Here is an 18,996-nt window from a genome sequence, read left to right as displayed (position 1 = left end):
GCCCCACTGTATATTCAATACTTGGGTTGTATTCCTCACAGGAAAGTGAAGATGCTGCCCAAAGAGATGAGCAGATACCAGAACCACAAACGGTTTCACTGGTAAGAAACAAATGCAAGATGTGCTCCACTTCCAGTGACAGACTCACTACTTGTTTTGGAATATATCATTCGGATATTTAATTCATATATATATATATTCAATACTTGGGTTGTATTCCTCACAGGAAAGTGAAGATGCTGCCCAAAGAGATGAGCAGATGCCAGAACCACAAATGGTGTCACTGGTAAGAAACAAATGCAAGATGTGTTCCCTTTCTATCTCTCTTTTCTTTAAAGAGTACGGTGGCCCCTAGAGACAAAGCACGTACAAAATACAAAACACATGCAAAATACAAAGCACATGCAAAATACAAAACACATGCAAAATACAAAACACTTACAAAATACAAAACACATACAAAATACAAAACACATGCAAAATACAAAACACTTACAAAATCCAAAACACATGCAAAATACAAAACACATGCAAAAGACAAAACACATACAAAATACAAAACACATGCAAAATACAAAACACATACAAAATCCAAAGCACATGCAAAATACAAAACACTTACAACATACAAAACACATGCAAAAGACAAAAAACATGCAAAATACAAAACACATACAAAATACAAAACACTTACAAAATACAAAACACATGCAAAATACAAAACACATGCAAAAGACAAAACACATGCAAAATACAAAACACATGCAAAAGACAAAACACATACAAAATCCAAAGCACATGCAAAATACAAAACACATGCAAAAGACAAAACACATGCAAAATACAAAACACATACAAAATCCAAAGCACATGCAAAAGACAAAACACATGCAAAAGACAAAACACATGCAAAAGACAAAACACATGCAAAATACAAAGCACAACGGAAGTGCTCCAGGACGCTAGGGGCAGTGTTGAGTTTTTGTTACCTAGTGGCTACATAAGCCATGAAGTTTCTAATGACCGGATTTGGTGTGTGGCAGTAAAAGGTAAATGAACCTTTTTTTTAAAATTATTTGAATATATATTAGTGTTTGTGTATAAATCAACAACTAATACACATATGCTCTCAATTGTGTAATTTAAGTTATCTAGGTAGTTGTGTTTTGGAAGTTCAGTTTTACGCTAGCAACGTAGCTGTTGTGTTGGAAATGCGTCTGTGTATATACACTTTAGCTTAGGTCTGCCCTTTTCCGTTTTAATACTCCATTTTAAAAGAAAAATGCTGTTTGTTTCAGGGTAAGAATGTTTTGTCCATATTGTGGCCATAACGTGAGAGAAGTTGTCAAGTTCTGCGGTTCATGTGGCAAACATATTGAGTTTTTGGCGTTTGTCAACAACAGTAAGTATTTCACAAATAACATATATAAAAAAGGTTGTCTGAACCAGTTCACAAAGCTGCCATTTGGCTGTTTACAGTTTATTTACATTTGAATGCAGTCCTTATTTACTATATTATTTTTATGTTATATAAATTGCATACACATTATTTTGCAATCATTTAAACCAGTAAGGTATATATCTGTGAAGATTCTTAGTCGTCCAGGTTAGGGTTATAGTTGTAGACTTTATTTGTCTTGAATTTACTGAGGCCCAAAGAAGCAACATATTAATTTCGTTTAATAATGAGACAATACATTGGTTTTTAAATGTCATTGTTATTTAAAACTGCACATTTCTTGTCTGATGATCTATTTTACCATTTCCCATCTTATTTTTTTTCTGTTTATAAGGATCAATTCAAGAAAACATTTCCATTGAAGACCTCATTCAGAAATATTTCAGAGACGGTTACTCCTATAATGAAACATTGGACATTTTGGCCTCAAAACATAAACAGAAGATCAGTCTGACCACACTTAAAAGTAGATTAAGAAGTTTATCACTGTCCCGCAAAAAACATTACTCAACTCAGGCCTTGATTCGTGCTGCAATAATAGAAGAGCTGAAGGGACCTGGTCAACATTATGGATACCGTTCAATGTGGCAGACACTGCGTCAGAAACACCATCTTTCTGTGAAAAGGCATGATGTAATGGTGATGATGGCAGAGCTCGACCCATCTGGAGTCCAAAAGCGCTCAAAGAAAAAGTTTTTACGAAGAGTTTACGATTCACCTGGACCAAACCACACTTGGCATGTTGATGGATATGACAAATTAAAGCCATATGGTTTGACTATCAGTGGTTGTATTGATGGCTATTCGCGGAAGATATTATGGTTGGTTTGCGGAGCAACTAACAGCAACCCAGAAGTCATAGCTCAACACTACGTTCAGTGTGCTTCAGAGTTTGGAGTCATACCAGTGCGACTTCGCACAGACTGCGGCACTGAAAATGGGACGATGGCAGCAATGCATTGTGCCTTACGGTCATCTCATCAGGATTTTTTTGCAGGAGCTGCCAGTCATATGTATGGATCTTCAATAACAAATCAAAGAATTGAAAGCTGGTGGTCGTACTTCAGAAAACAGCGGTAGGTTTTAAAATTTTTCAAGAAACAACTATATTAAGCAAATAAAAGTGTGGCTGTAATATATAGTCTGTGATGCAGAAGCCTTGATGTGTATTACACCACCTTTCCTTTATAGCTTCAATGTGTAGCCAAGTATAAGATAGAAAATTTAAACTGTCAATAAAGAAAGTGAGATGAATAGAAATCCAAAATGCACGCACTTTACATCAACTCAAGAAACAGTTTCATAAACGTAAGAAATAGTGAGGCTTTGAAGGATAGTGATTTTGAACTGATGGTATGTTTTTGTCTCTTCTAGAACACAGTTCTGGATGGACCTTTTGAGTGACATGAAGGAAATGCACCTCTTTAATGGTAGTCATGAACACATGTGCTTGGTGCGCTTCATTTTCATGGCTGTGCTTCAGAGGGATCTGGATGAATGCAAAAGAAAGTGGAACACACACCTGATCCGTCCAGTTAGCCAGTCACGCTGTCCATCTGGTAAACCGGATGTGATGTATTACCTGCCTCATAGGTTTGTATCACTCTTGTCAATTTAAAATGTGAAAAATCAAAAGTCTGTAATTTAAGTAGAAATCACAAGAATGACATTTTTTTTTAGCATCTTTTAATCTCTAAATGGTAAATGTCCTGTATTTGTATAGCGCTTTACTAGTCCCTAAGGACCCCAAAGCGCTTTACACAAACAGTCATCCACCCATTCACACACACATTCACACACTGGTGATGGCAAGCTACATTGTAGCCACAGTCACCCTGGGGCGCACTGATCTATGCACTTGATCATATAGTCTTCTTTTACTGTATGGTCATAAAAAACAGACACCACAGTGTTTGTACCACCCAAAATTTGGACTAAATAGGTCTACTTTTTTCACATGTTGATTCCAGTGCTAAAATTTATGAAAAGCCGTTTTATATTATCTCCTTAAATACATGACAAAAATCTGCCAATGTTTTCAGCAAGTCAATTGTTCAAGACAGGTAGTTACAGGAACTCTGACCACCTTCTAGTCTATTCAATGCCATAATACAGCCAGTGGTCTTAAGTAAAAGCATATGTTCACTTTAAGCATAATTCCCCCCCCCCCCCCCCCCCTACAGAGACAAGGATATTGTAGCGTTTTCTTAGTATTTTAATAGTAAAAATTTTCCTTGTACAAACTTTTAGGTTTGGTGGACGCGACTGTGGCCTTGCAGTTGGACATCAAGAGCTGAGCCAGTTCAGGATGAGTTCAACTCCCGATTTCTGTGGAGACCCTCACCTACAGGAATATTTTGAAGGACTAAACAGTGGCTTCAGTTCATCACAGACATTGGAATCTTGTGTGGAGAACTACATCAGACTAAAAGGACTTGCTGGGTTGTAATGCCAAGGTTCCCACACATCCCAGAACTGTGGATTCCACTTTGTGGTTATAATAATGCACCACCTGCACTTTTGTTAAGGCAAAAAAAAAATGTTTTTTGCTTCAAGTAGATCACAATTATAGTTCATCAGTTTATAGTCACTTAAAAAAATAGCCTTTGTGTTTTTCCAAATAAGAATATCAGTTGTGACGATGAGATCAAATAAATTATTTATCCTAACAGATGATATTGTGAAGACTCTCTTAACCTCCACCTTAAATGCAAGACACGTGTTGGTATTATTAGCTTTATTAATACAGGTTGATATAAAATAAAGGAGTAAAAACACTCTAATTTAAGTAATAAGATTTATTGTTAACGTTAACAAGGCAAATTACACTTTGCACTGAAATACAAATTGGGTAAAATGTACAATATCTATGAATATATCTATTCTAAATGCTGGATAGTAGTAAAGGGAATTCTAAAGCTAAGGGTAATAAAAAGTAATCCTTTCAAATCACAGACATTTACTTTAGCATTGTAACTAAAACAAAGGCCTTGGCCCAACAGATATCTAGCCAATTTCTTTAAACAAACCTTTTTGTATAAGAACAAAAACACAGTTGAAATGAGGACTATATTACAGTGTGAGGATCAAACTGTAAGTCGATCAATACAGACCAAAACCAGGAGAGTTTAATATTCCAAAGTCCATATCATCCTGGAACTGCTTATATGACTGAGCCATTGGTATCACAATGGTGTTTGCACATGTTTTCCCAATTGGGAAACGTGATGCATCACCAAACAGCAATCTTGGTCTTGGTTCCATTCCAGCTGGTGGAATGCTGTTTAGGCCTGTGGCAAACATCAGGATGTCTTGTAGGGAGACTGCTGTTTTGGTATCTATAATTAAATAGAATGTAGCTAAAGATAATTCTTTATTTTATAATAATTCCAAATACAAAGCAGAATATCTGAAACTTGGATCCTCAAATGTTCCAAAGTGTTATGTTTTTACTGTTTTTCCAAGATTAATAGCACAAACACCCATACCAGTTCAATATAAAAAAATATATAAAACAGCAGCTCTGTGGTGACTTACTATTGCGGTACAATTTTTCCATTTTAAACAGAAACTGTAAAGGTGATAATTTGACTCTGTTATTATTGTTTTGTTCATGCTAGGTAGCTCCCCAATAGCCACTGCTGGCAGCACATTCATCCCCCAAGGGATGAGATTCAACTGCTAAAAGACAAAAAAAGTGCTTCTGTTCTATAGCAGAAATATCACCTGACAGTTTAAACTTAAAAAATATATATCATAAAAGTAATATTCATGAAAGAGCTGCTTTATTGGTTTTCACTGATCGTAGAAATTTGTTTGCAGTACAAGTTTTGTATTAAACAAACCTTCAGCGTCTATCAGATAGTCTTGCCAGAATCCAAGCACCCTGGTTTCTTCCTGCCGTCTTGAACTGCCAGGTTCGCTCAGGACCACAGCAAACATGTCCTCTAAAAAATCAGATGTCAGCGGCTCTGGTCTTGAGCACATGAAGGGTTGGAACAACAAAGGATGCTGCTGCAGGGCATGGATTACACCAAGTGTTGCGAGGCCATCCTTAAATCTATAAGGGGAAAATTGTCATCAGCACTACAATAAAAAAATGAAAAACACTTTTTGAATGTTTTATTTTAATTATTCCGAAAGCACAATGAATTTTACAGACTTTATTGATCCTAGGGGGAAATTAGATCTCAGCATTTAACCCATCACCCTTGGGGTGAGCAGTGAGTTAGTGCTGGCGGTCTTACTCAAGGACACACCTGGTGTGTGGGCTCTCATCGAACGTGCTACCTTCTGAATCCCAGTCTGATGTTTTATCCATTGCTCCACCATGCCACCTTCCGAATTTATATTTTACCATCTGCATTTCTATTCATCAGCAAGTGAATGTTGGAAACTGGAGCTTAAGTTACTTCAGCCACAATGTTGCAAATGCATTTTCAGTCAGTACAGTACGGTTTATTCTCAATAAAATCAATAATGTAAAAGATCAAACCACCTGCAAAAATCAAATTTGCACTGCATTTTTTTAAAGTACCTGCCTAAACATGGTCACTGGCTGAACTTGTGTTTGCAGCTTTATCCAGTTTTATGCGGGGACTGATAAGTAACAAGAATTCTAATAGAATAAGTGTTTAAAAGTTTGAAATTTGATCTCTGTCCTCGCAGCTTCACATGATTTTTTCCATACTGAGTAAAGCACATGCATGATAACTCAAAAACTTTTTGCAAACATTAGGCTCAAAGTATAATTAACCATGGAAACGATAAGTAAAAAGGGAAGATGCAAAACTGTAAAATTAAGCAGAAACATACATATTATTCGAAAAAAAATTTGGTCAAAAGAATAGGCGGCTTCTGTAGCTGTGGTCTGTTATCAATTCATTATAGTGTTGCTTATGGTTTAAAAAACAATTTTGTTAAAAAACTATTATTAAAATACTGTAGCTACATTGCCCCATTATTTAGTATCAGTCCAAATACTTACAAATATGTTACCTTTGGATTGAGAAGTGGTTGCGGTATATGATGTACCACTTAAGGTAGTCCTTAATGATGTTGCCTTTACCATCTAAAGAGTCCGGAAATACATAGCAGCCAGCTGTCTGCAATAAGCTGCAATGCATTTCAATGCACCCATGGAGTTCCTTCAGCGTTGCAGCATTGGATATCTAGTGTTTACATAATAAAAAAAAGAAAATTGCAGTATCACAAGGTTGTTGTCCATGACGTTCACATCAAAATCATTTTAAATATAATTACTAGTGCACTTCAATGTTTGGTCTATATTTTAAAGCATGTTATTCTGGTATTGTTTTCTACTCCTCTACTTAAAGTCAAACATTTATCTTTGTTCATAATTAACAAACATTGGTACACTTAGCATGTTGATTAAAATTACAACTACTATGGAGCACAGCGTTACAGTCCAATGTGCAATTAACACATCAAGCTTTGTGATAACAAAGGAAATTGTAGTTTTACAATCGAATATTTAAATCAACATACTTCCAACAGAAAAGCTTTTGTAGCTTCATCAGTTACATCTTCAATCGTGACCTCCACCACATCAGACTTTGTTGTCCCAATCAGATGCTGGTAGAGTGTCTTGGAGAGGAAGGCAGGCCCTGGACCACCATGTACCAATGATGTGGCAATCATTCTGCCAGTAAGGAAATATTCATCCTCTCTTGCAGCTGGTAATGGATTTATTTAGTTAGTTATGCTAAAATAATGCTTTAAATTATATGCCTTTTTATTTTAATAAAAAATTAATCATCCAAGCTTAACTTCAGAATGTATTAATTTAATTTTATAGTCAGATGGTATAAATTTCTCACCAGCGCTGTCAAATGTAAGAAATTTGCTGTCCTCAGGTCCATCAAAGATTCGTCGCGATCTAAGGCATTTCATTAATAATGTCAAAAATTCACGTTTAGGACCACCATTAACCATTCCATCTTCACGCTGTCCTGCATCATCGCTGAACTTCACAAGTATATCATCAGTTGGGTTGTAAGACACACGTCTAAAGCCCCGAGCTGCTCCATCCCAAACATTTGCCCTGTTTATATTAAATCTGCTGACAGATGTTTTTATTGTCTTAGACGCCAGCTCTTCGAGTACTTCTGCAGCAGACAGGCCATTTGTACTAGAACATAAAAAAATTATTAAATATCACATAAAATGAGGATGTTATTACTCACTTTTATCATATTTACATTCTCACATTTAAATGTATACTTACCTTTGTGTTTCACTCTCATCCTTTTCGATGAGAACTTCTTTGTCTGAGTCACTATCAATTACAATCGGTGCATAAACACTTGTGTATGTGCTGCAATGAAAAACATTTAGTGGGCAAAGTAGAACATTTCTTAAAATCTAAAGTTAACTAATATTTTATTGGTCTAGTGCAGTGGTTCTTAACCTGGGTTCGATCGAACCCTAGGGGTTCGGTGAGTCGGTCTCAGGGGTTCGGCAGAGCCTCCACCATGACATGCACGGCTCATTTTGTGCACCAATAAAAACATATCTATGTCTTGAATTTGAATTTATTTTTTTTTCACTAAAGAGGGGTTCAGTGAATGCGCATATGAAACTGGTGGGGTTCGGTACCTCCAACAAGGTTAAGAACCACTGGTCTAGTGTGTCAATACACAAATTTCTGTGTCCAAAACATACCTGTAGCAGGGACCTTGAGTCTAAATATCAAAAATATATGAACAGTTAATATAATTTATGTTTGTAGCCTGTATGATAATTATTAATGACATTTTTCAGAGTCTTACTTCAGAAGAAGTTTGCAAGTTTGACCCCCTGTAAAGAATTTAAATAATTTCAGAATTTACAATATAATACACAAGAATGTATTTTGGCTCCACCCTATTCACAGTCGCCGCACTGTATTCTCCACAATACAAAACTTACCTATTTCTTGAAGGTGCTCTTTCCGGCGTGCTGTGATTATCTGGAAAATCCCATACCTGATAAGTAGTAAAATAAGATTAACAGCACTTTTTAAAACTTTTCTTGATTATATTGGTGTATACAAACACACACACACACACACCCACCCACCCACCCACACACACACACACACACACACACACAAAACACCGTTAAAAAAAAAAAAAGACTAACCACAGTGTCCGACAGTGGGCTTTCTACTACTTTTACTTGAACTTCATTGTCCTCTTCAGATTCACACTCTGTGTTGCAATCTGCAAATATTCAATGATTCAAAAAATACAGTCTAATTTAAATATATGTATGTATTGAAAGGTATATCTAACAATTAGCAAACATATACAACACTTTGGCTATGCAGCACAAATTAAATATATTTAAAATCTGTGGCAAAATCATGTCACTCTCTGATTAACATTTTTTGGAAAAATCTTGAATTATTTTTAATATCTAAACTTTATGATTGTCACTGCTTTATCAAAATCACTTACCAGTATTAAAGAAGTCATCATGGTTACAAATGTAGAGAGTTACTCTTTGATAGGCCTTCCCTATGGCATCCTTGTATTTTTGGATGGTGAAAGGGGTGTTGGTTCCAGGAATTGTGCTAACTTCCCTTGCATCAGGGTATAGCAGTACATAGGGTCCATCGGCCATGGCCTGGTTAAAGTCCTTATGTTTTTTCACGCTGGCAGACAAGATTTGCTCAGTTGACCAGTGAGAATGAACATCAACCGGAAGTGACTTTCCTCGAACAGGTGTTATACCATCACTGGTCCTTCTCATGATGCCAATCTGTATCTAGAAATGAGATTAACAATAACATGTTTTTACATCTTTGTTCCTACATGGTCTTCCATTTTATTTCTGATCTGTAGTTGTGCTCCAGCTGTGCTATGACTCAAAAGACAACATTAGCGACTAAATATAGTTTTAACAGGGGGCATATATTATTGAAGGACTGTTGACCAAAGGCTGACAATTAAGAAATTCAGATCAGGTTAAAAATTGTAAGCCCTGTATCAGTGGTGAACTACAACCCCCAAGAGCGGCAACTAGATCGTTTCTAGTTTCTTCGACGTTCCCCGAGCAACACTAATGTCCAAGGTTGTGATTAGCTGAACACACCATATACAGGCAATGAACAGCAATCAGCCTGAAAGTAAATTAAACAGAGATAGTACGGGGGGGTCCATAGCTGTAGAGGACATAGTTAGCCACCCTTGCAATATATACAGTTCCTTTCATATGCATATGGAAGTTTACAGTGATGCCTTGGCAGTGCTAAAGGTAATTTGGATTTTGTATTAGCAACAAAAGTGGTCAACTTCCACGTTCAAGTTTATGACATACCTTCACTGGTTTCTGTTCCTTCTGTTCCTGGTGTTTCTTTGAAAAAAATGCCTTTCTTTCCCTTTCTTTCACATCCCGAAATTTTATGAATGACTCCACTAATGATTTCCCAGCTATAAACAGAAAAAAAAAAATTATCATTTTAGGGAAGGGACAGTTAACAAGATTTATTTAATACAAATATGTTTTTTACCCTGTGTAGACTGTATAGTTGTGCCAGTCAGGATGCTGGAACTGGTAGATGGAAGAGCTGCTGCCTCTTCACTAAGGGCAGGATTTCTCGACACAGTGCTGGTGATGTCCTTTAAAAACTTGATGTTTTTACCACATAGACTACAAAAGGCAGGACTGTCTGCCAAGAGGTGTCCACAGAAGGGACAGTACATCTGTAAAAATGACCCCATCAAATGTTTTACAAAATTAAGATTCACTACAACCCACAGAAAATACAAGTATTTCACATCTTACATTAAGACTCCTGAATGCACAGGAGATTACATATTTTATCTTAACTTTCATTATATATGTATATAAAGTGCACAGCATGCTACTTTGGATGTTTAGCAAAGGACAGAAATCGCTAAAACATTACGTTTTCATACTTTCATCCATTTTTTAAAACCAGTTGTCTATGAGCAAAGCATAAACCAAGCGTTCATATTAATAAAAACAAACAATCAAACTAACAACAGTTTGCACATTACCTTTATTATGAGGCGTGGTGACTATCCTTGATGGTGTTTTCCGCTGGTATCCATCTCCGTGTGTTTTCAACAAAATTGCCGTTTATTTTGCAAATCTAGCTCAACACTGCCCCTAGCGTCCTGGAGCACTTCCGTTGTGCTTTGGATTTTGCATGTGTTTTGTCTTTTGCATGTGTTTTGTATTTTGCATGTGTTTTGTATTTTGTAAGTGTTTTGTATTTTGCAAGTGTTTTGTATTTTGCATGTGTTTTGTATTTTGCATGTGTTTTGTATTTTGTAAGTGTTTTGTATTTTGCATGTGCTTTGTATTTTGCATGTGTTTTGTCTTTTGTAAGTGTTTTGTATTTTGCATGTGCTTTGGATTTTGTAAGTGTTTTGTATTTTGCATGTGTTTTGTATTTTGCATGTGTTTTGTATTTTGTACGTTCTTTGTCTCTAGGGGCCACCGTAGGTTTTGCAAAAAAAAAGACAAGGCTACATATGAAAACAAGTGAAACCTGCTCAAATATAACACAATTCTTTTTCAACCATTCAGGAGAACGCCCCTGAAGCAGGAGTTGATGTGAACTGCTCCAGTGGACTAACAGAAAATCAAAGCATCATGTCAATCCTCTCCTTTGCTTTGAGACACAACACTACAGGTGTATTAATGGAGGACTTGCTGAAACTGCTCAAGTTACATTCTGCTGGGACTACTGTAGTTCCATCAAGCAGGTATTTTCTGGAGAAACCCTTCGCTGATATTACAAACCAGTTTAAACGACATCATTACTGTAGAGTTTGTACTAAGTACATTGGGTCTTCACAATGTTTGGAGGAAACACTTAATTGTGTGTCATGCTCTTCATTCACAACAGTGAAAGCCAGTTTAGAGGAAGGTAACTTTTTTATTAGTATACCATTAAAAGATCAGCTAAAAGACATTCTTGAGAACCACAATGTGCATGATCTATGTTTCAGAGGTGATCCCAGTGGTAGCCGTGTAATAAAGGACATATCTGATGGCAGCTTGTATCAGACCTTAAAGTCTACCAGTAAAGATGATTTTCTGTCCCTCACTTTTAATTGTGATGGTGTACCAGTTTTTCAGTCTTCCAAATTTAGTATTTGGCCAATATTGTGTTGCATTAATGAGATACCACCGGAGAGTAGAGACAAACATGTACTTCTATGTGCTTTATGGTTTGGATCCAAAAAGCCAGACATGTCCTGCTTCTTTAAACCATTTGTCGAGGAGTGTGCAAATCTTTCTCAAGTTGGTTTTGAGTGGCAAGATCCTAACAATCAGGCACGGAGACACATGAAAGTACACACATTGTGCTGTGTGTGTGATGCAGTAGCAAGACCATTGTTACAGAATTTCAAGCAATTTAATGGTGAATATGGCTGTGGAGTTTGCCTTCATCCTGGGATGCAAACAAGGAAAGGGAATGGAAAAACAAGGGTTTACGCATGTCCTGATGAAAAGCCAAGTGACAGAAATCATAAAACCACAGTAGAAATAGGACAAATAGCTGAAAGACAAGGGAAGACTATTTTGGGGATAAAGGGCTCATCTCCTCTTGCAGATTTGCCATTGTTTGATCTTATCAATGGAATGGTCCCTGGCTACATGCACTGTGTACTGCTTGGTGTGTGCAGATACATGGCATCTTTATGGATGGATTCTAAAAACACTTCTGAGCCATGGTACATTGGTGTACAAACAGCAAGCATAGACAAACACCTCTTGTCTATTAAACCTCCAGGTATCGTCGCTCGAGTTCCAAGATCTTTAATTGAACGCAAATTCTGGAAAGCTCATGAGTGGCAGCATTGGCTTTTGTACTATAGCTTGCCAGTTCTGAAAGGCATACTTCCACAGAAGTATCACTGTCATTGGGCATTACTGGTAGAAGGGATAAGCATTCTCTTGGGGTCCGAATTAAATACTGAACTGATAAGACACGCACACGACGCATTAGTGTACTTTGTTGGAGGTGTACAATCTCTGTATGGAAAACAGCACATGACATTCAATGCTCATTCATTGTTGCATTTGAGTAAAAGTGTTGTGCAATGGGGTCCTTTAGGGGCTCACTCAGCCTTTATGTTTGAAAGTTTCAATGGGTACCTCTTGAAACAAATAAAAAGTAGTCAAGCTGTACCACAACAAATATGTAAACGAGTGGCAGTCTCCCGTGCCTTTCCTCGTTTAGCTAAGCAGTTCTTAACAAATGCAGCTGCAGAAGTTAAACAGTTCTGCAATGAAATGAGACAAGGAACCCAGCATGTCAAGAAGCATGAAAAGTTTACTCAGGTGACTGCCCTTGGTTCACCAAATGTAAGACAAATATCTCTGAGAGATCAAGCTGCTCTCCACCCAGTTAGAGGTTCCCACAAACTCTGTGGTGAGTTACTACAAGAGAATTTCTGTGAATGGAGACATTGTTCCCTTTTAAACGTACAGCAAAACAAAACAAAGAAACAATTATGTGGTGCTTTTAAAAAATGGAAGTATTTTTGCTGTCTCACACTTTGTTGAAATGGATAGTCATTGTTTATATGCTATAGGAAAATATGGTAATTGCACAGTGCAAAAGTTAGCCAGAGGTTCTCTTATCAGAACTCAGCTGAGCTATATGTCAACTGTTCACTTTCCCACAGGCTTTTACAAAGCCATAAATGCTACTCAGATAGTTAGGCCATGTATGTACATACAGTGTCCAGACTCTACCTCAATTGTATGTCAGCTACTGAATACGTACTATTGTAAATAATTTAATCTTAAATCTTATTGTAAATGATTCAATCCAAATGTGAAGGTGGAGCTACTGATTATGGTGTTGATTATGGGAGAGATTCAAAGGCTTTCAATTGTGTCAAATGTCATTCTAATTAAGAGTGAAATGTGCAGCTAACAAGGTCTAAAGCCATAGCGGCTCATAAAGGTGGCGCATTCACGCTGTCATTTCTGAACATATTTCTTATTGAAATATGGGTTTCTGACTTGGGGGAAAAAATAATTCTGTCAAAACATTTTGCAATGCATGTTCACAACATTTATGTATTTCAATGTAATTCCATTAAGCTAGTGGTGTGGTGTTTAAATGGTCCTTAAAGCACTGTCATAATGAATCATGTAAAAAGACAGAAATATATTATATATAAAATGTATTTTATCTACATCTTTGTGTAATCTGCTGATTCTGTGCAAAATTAAAAATATTTCTACAATATGAATATTGTCTAATATCTTTTCCATCTATATAGAATACATTTGAGATGTATTTTGAATATTTACTGTGTTGATTTAATCATTTGTCAAACTTATTGTAAAAGTTTGTTCTTTAAATGTCAATGCAATAACAGGAAAAAACATTATTTGAAAGTCAGGACTAGGATGCCTAGTTTTGCAAAAATGCTAAACAAAGAAATAAATAAACTTTACACAAATGAATGAAAAGCATTTTTATCAATCCCAGAGGGAAATTCTAATGTAGGGTTTTATTTAATCACATGTTCAAAGCAAACTTCTCGTAAATTTGTGGCTTTCCCCCACATCTTTTTGTCATTCAATGTTAATTGTTAGTTGTTTCCTGTTTGTGATAACACAAGTAAATCTTTTGTTTTCTATGAAAAACTTACAATAGTTTAGTTTCACTCATGATTGTCTAACTCATATAAGTATGATATTACATTTTTCTTCTTAGGATAATATATGTCGGGTTAATGTCATATATTTTTTAAGAAGTATCCAAAACATGCAAGTTTCATTTATATAATTTTTTAAGGGATCTTATATGTATTTTCACTCTTGTATATTTTTCATACAAGTTTCACACAAGACAGATAAAAACCTTACAAGATTTATATATATCTTTTCCATATGGGTTTTCACTGAGGTTTTAATACGCATTCACATTAAGGAGTAATATCTTCATATTAGTTGAGCATCGATATTTTGAGGATAAAGCAGCTACATTTAGGTGAGAAACCTCCCACCTCCTTATTGCAGGCACACACTGTTTCAATCTCAAACTCATCCTGCGACTCTGTGAACTTTTAAAACTCCAGCTTCTCCAGCTTTACACATTCACAATCTATGAAACGTTCACGTATAACTCAGCGCCAGCAGCCCAAACATGTCAACTCAAACCCTCTACATGCAAAAACGGCCGCGCACTGACATCAGCGTCCTCCAACGCCTTAAGTCGTTAGCAATTAAAAAAAAACATGGCGCCATCTTTATAGCGTACTGGCACATGTTAAAATTGATGTTACTCAAGTATGAAACCCTACAGTGGCCCATAGAGACAAAGCATGTACAAACTCCAAAACACTTACAAATTCCAAATAGCATGCACAAACTCCAAAACACGTACAAACTCCAAAACACGTACAAAATCCAAAACACATGCAAAATCCAAAACACATGCAAACACCAAGACACGTGCAAAATCCAAAACACATGCAAAATCCAAAACACGTACAAACTCCAAAACACGTGCAAAATCCAAAACACAACGGAAGTGCTCCAGGACGCTAGGGGCAGTGTTGAGCTCGATTTGCAAAATAAACGGCAAGTTTATTGCAAACACATGGGCTCTAGTCTCCGTCGCGCTTCCCAAGTTGCCTAGCAACCATGATACTAACAGCTGGAAACGTGTCATACAACTTTGTTTGACAGAAATGAAGGAGAACATATTTTTTTCATTTGTTTGTTTGTTTCTACAAGAGCTTTGTGTGATTTGATAAGTATCTGAGGCTGAGACCACAGGACAGTAAAACATGATTTTTGGGCTTCATTTCTGTACTGAACAGTCATTTAAGATTAGCTAGTAAATAACAATTAGCTAATGTTGTTCATGAGACTAAAGTCATATCACTTTGGTAATGTAAATATAATATGGCCAATATTATGGTTATTATATTAGTCATTATTAGCTATTACAGCAGTGAACATGAACTCTGTGTCAAATACTGAGCTTCAGTACAGATTCAAGTTGCAGTTATTTACATGTGTTACCACCTTAAATCTTCACTCAAAGACAAGTATATAGGAATGACTGCCAAATTTATTTGCCACTGAAGCAGAAGGATGGCATCTGAATAAAACCTCTCTTGACATGCCTAGATGACATTAAAGCTTGGTTGGCTCTAAACTTTTTAAATTTGAATGAAAAGAAAACAGATTTGTTGGTGTTTGGACCCAGTGGCCCCTGTGAGTCCTCTTCTTTTCATTTGGAACCCCTGGAAGTTTATTTTAAACCTGTTGTTACTGCCCTTGGTTTTAAGTTGAACCAGTCCATTTTTATCATTTAAGGCGACTGGCAAGAGTGAAATCTTTTCTTCCTAGGCAGCACTTTGAAACTGTGATCCATGCTTTTATTTCTTCCCCTGTGGACTACTGTAACGCACTTTATGTGGGGGTCCGTCAGTTGTTACTCTGACATCTGCAGCTGGTTCAAAATGTATATTGACAGTGCATATACAGTGGGGCAAAAAAGTATTTAGTCAGCCACCGATTGTGCAAGTTCCCCCACTTAAAATGATGACAGAGGTCAGTAATTTGCACCAGAGGTACACTTCAACTGTGAGAGACAGAATGTGAAAAAAAAATCCATGAATCCACATGGTAGGATTTGTAAAGAATTTATTGGTAAATCAGGGTGGAAAATAAGTATTTGGTCAATAACAAAAATACAACTCAATACGTTGTAACATAACCTTTGTTGGCAATAACAGAGGTCAAACGTTTACTATAGGTCTTTACCAGGTTTGCACACACAGTAGCTGGTATTTTGGCCCATTCCTCCATGCAGATCTTCTCGAGAGCAGTGATGTTTTGGGGCTGTCGCCGAGCAACACGGACTTTCAACTCCCGCCACAGATTTTCTATGGGGTTGAGGTCTGGAGACTGGCTAGGCCACTCCAGGACTTTCAAATGCTTCTTACGGAGCCACTCCTTTGTTGCCCGGGCGGTGTGTTTTGGATCATTGTCATGTTGGAAGACCCAGCCTCGTTTCATCTTCAAAGTTCTCACTGATGGAAGGAGGTTTTGGCTCAAAATCTCACGATACATGGCCCCATTCATTCTGTCCTTAACACGGATCAGTCGTCCTGTCCCCCTGGCAGAAAAACAGCCCCACAGCATGATGTTTCCACCCCCATGCTTCACAGTAGGTATGGTGTTCTTGGGATGCAACTCAGTATTCTTCTTCCTCCAAACACGACGAGTTGAGTTTATACCAAAAAGTTCTACTTTGGTTTCATCTGACCACATGACATTCTCCCAATCCTCTGCTGTATCATCCATGTGCTCTCTGGCAAACTTCAGACGGGCCTGGACATGCACTGGCTTCAGCAGCGGAACACGTCTGGCACTGCGGGATTTGATTCCCTGCCGTTGTAGTGTGTTACTGATGGTGACCTTTGTTACTTTGGTCCCAGCTCTCTGCAGGTCATTCACCAGGTCCCCCCGTGTGGTTCTGGGATCTTTGCTCACCGTTCTCATGATCATTTTGACCCCACGGGATGAGATCTTGCGTGGAGCCCCAGATCGAGGGAGATTATCAGTGGTCTTGTATGTCTTCCATTTTCTGATGATTGCTCCCACAGTTGATTTTTTTCACACCAAGCTGCTTGCCTATTGTAGATTCACTCTTCCCAGTCTGGTGCAGGTCTACAATACTTTTCCTGGTGTCCTTCGAAAGCTCTTTGGTCTTGGCCATGGCGGAGTTTGGAGTCTGACTGTTTGAGGCTGTGGACAGGTGTCTTTTATTCAGATGATGAGTTCAAACAGGTGCCATTCATACAGGTAACGAGTGGGGGACAGAAAAGCTTCTTACAGAAGACGTTACAGGTCTGTGAGAGCCAGAGATTTTCCATGTTTGAGGTGACCAAATACTTATTTTCCACCCTGATTTACGAATAAATTCTTTACAAATCCTACCATGTGAATTCATGGATTTTTTTTTCACATTCTGTCTCTCACAGTTGAAGTGTACCTCTGGTGCAAATTACTGACCTCTGTCATCATTTTAAGTGGGGGAACTTGCACAATCGGTGGCTGACTAAATACTTTTTTGCCCCACTGTATAGGTGTATCATATATAAGAGACAAATGTTGTTCCTTCAGTATGTTGGCATTACTAAATTTGGCTCAATGCTTACATACATGTGTAAAAAGAAAATGTACAAGCTGTGATAACTGTTTCTGATAGAATGAAGGGTAGACTGATATATTAAACATTCCTTTATTGGGTTAGAAAATCAGACCATGTCATAACTGCTTTAAGTCATACAGAATAGATATCAGAGCCTTAAACAGGCTGACTTCTGCTAAATGGGTCAAACTGGGCAGAAAGTATACAAACACATAACATCCTTGTAAAATATGATGTAACACTATAGATCAACTTACCTCAGAATATATAAAGCATATAAACAATTACAGCAATATGATGTAACAAACACAGCAGTACTACTAATCCAAAATACTCAAAGCTTCATAGAACTGAAACAAACATTTATTTTTAGCTCCATTCTGCTGCTGATACATACTTTAGGTTTCTGAACATTAAACTTGTTGCTGCCTTTCATGGTGTGTAGCTTGAAGGCCCTGAGTACTTTCTCCCACACTGAAAACACTGGAATGATAACATTATTTGAACATTACCTAATAAGACTGATTCAGGACAGACAGTTATGTTAAACTTTCCTAGCAGTCCTTCACAAACAGGGAACAGTCTGTCTATTCTCTCCATCTGTCAGCTGCTGCTGGCTCTTCCTCCTCCTCTTCCTCACATACTGCTGAGTTTGTCCTGGTGGATCATTAGGGGTGCAAAGCCTCACAGATGATGTGCAGCAGTGGGTCCCTCAATCTGTCCTCACTCTGGACACTTGCAGTTGTCACACATAGAAATCAAATGTGTGATAAGCTGCAGGATTCAAACACAAGTGTAACTTATAAATACATGTTCATACTTTTATTCCACAATCAGAGAGAAAGAAACAGAGAGAGAGTGCAGGACAGACAGACAGGTGACAGTCACAGGTGTATGCACTGCTACACAACAGCACCAGAGAAGGAGGATTTAGTGTTTGTGTTATTACGAGTGCTAAACAAGAAGAGTTCCCAGATGGTACAGTGGACACATGTGTGTCTTTCTTTCAGCTTAAGGAGTGAACCGTCAGCTGACTGACATGACTGACTTTAATTACGCATAAAATCATCACATTCTCTGTAAGATTAAAGTCAGCTATTGAACGGCGAATATTTTGAAGTAAAGGCTTTAAAACCAAGTTAGTACAAACGTCGCTAATGTCCAGTGTTGGGTAAGTTACTTTAAAATAGTAACTTAGTTACATTACTAGTTACTTCTCTCAAAAGTAACTCAGTTACTTCAAGTTACTCGTTACTTTCAAAGTAACTAGTTACTAGGGAGAGTAACTTTGGTTTTACTCAGAATTCTCTTGTTAATGTGTTTCTTCCATAACGTTGCCAGTCTTCTAGCTTGCTTACTTGCC

At 37.3% G+C, this 18,996-nt stretch overlaps 1 protein-coding gene and 1 long non-coding RNA gene across 2 annotated transcripts; both read right to left on the bottom strand.

The window, feature by feature from the left end:
• Positions 1-4,883: 4,883 nt before the first annotated feature.
• Positions 4,884-9,173, bottom strand: LOC146558883 (G2/M phase-specific E3 ubiquitin-protein ligase-like). The gene is made up of 10 exons (XM_085246666.1): positions 8,920-9,173; positions 8,603-8,682; positions 8,390-8,445; positions 8,251-8,278; positions 8,144-8,163; positions 7,707-7,796; positions 7,300-7,610; positions 6,968-7,155; positions 6,458-6,630; positions 4,884-5,519 (listed from the first exon to the last, which is right to left on the bottom strand). Exons 1-10 carry the CDS (start codon positions 9,083-9,085, stop codon positions 5,255-5,257), a joined length of 1,377 nt encoding a protein of 458 aa, XP_085102792.1. The 5' UTR covers positions 9,086-9,173; the 3' UTR covers positions 4,884-5,254.
• Positions 9,174-9,183: 10 nt separating this feature from the next.
• Positions 9,184-10,168, bottom strand: LOC146558882 (uncharacterized). Its single transcript, XR_014888712.1, has 3 exons — positions 9,975-10,168; positions 9,782-9,894; positions 9,184-9,229 (listed from the first exon to the last, which is right to left on the bottom strand). It is a non-coding gene; the product is annotated as an uncharacterized LOC146558882 (long non-coding RNA).
• Between the last annotated feature and the right edge of the window lie 8,828 nt (positions 10,169-18,996).

This window comes from Mchenga conophoros, linkage group LG15 (assembly GCF_057382185.1).
Source record: "Mchenga conophoros isolate Kocher_MC1m ecotype Shallow Benthic linkage group LG15, M_conophoros_male_GT1.1, whole genome shotgun sequence".
In the NCBI taxonomy this organism is placed as follows: domain Eukaryota; kingdom Metazoa; phylum Chordata; class Actinopteri; order Cichliformes; family Cichlidae; genus Mchenga; species Mchenga conophoros.
The sequence above is the reverse complement of the archived record's forward strand: the minus strand, read 5'-3'. Positions and strand labels throughout refer to the sequence as shown.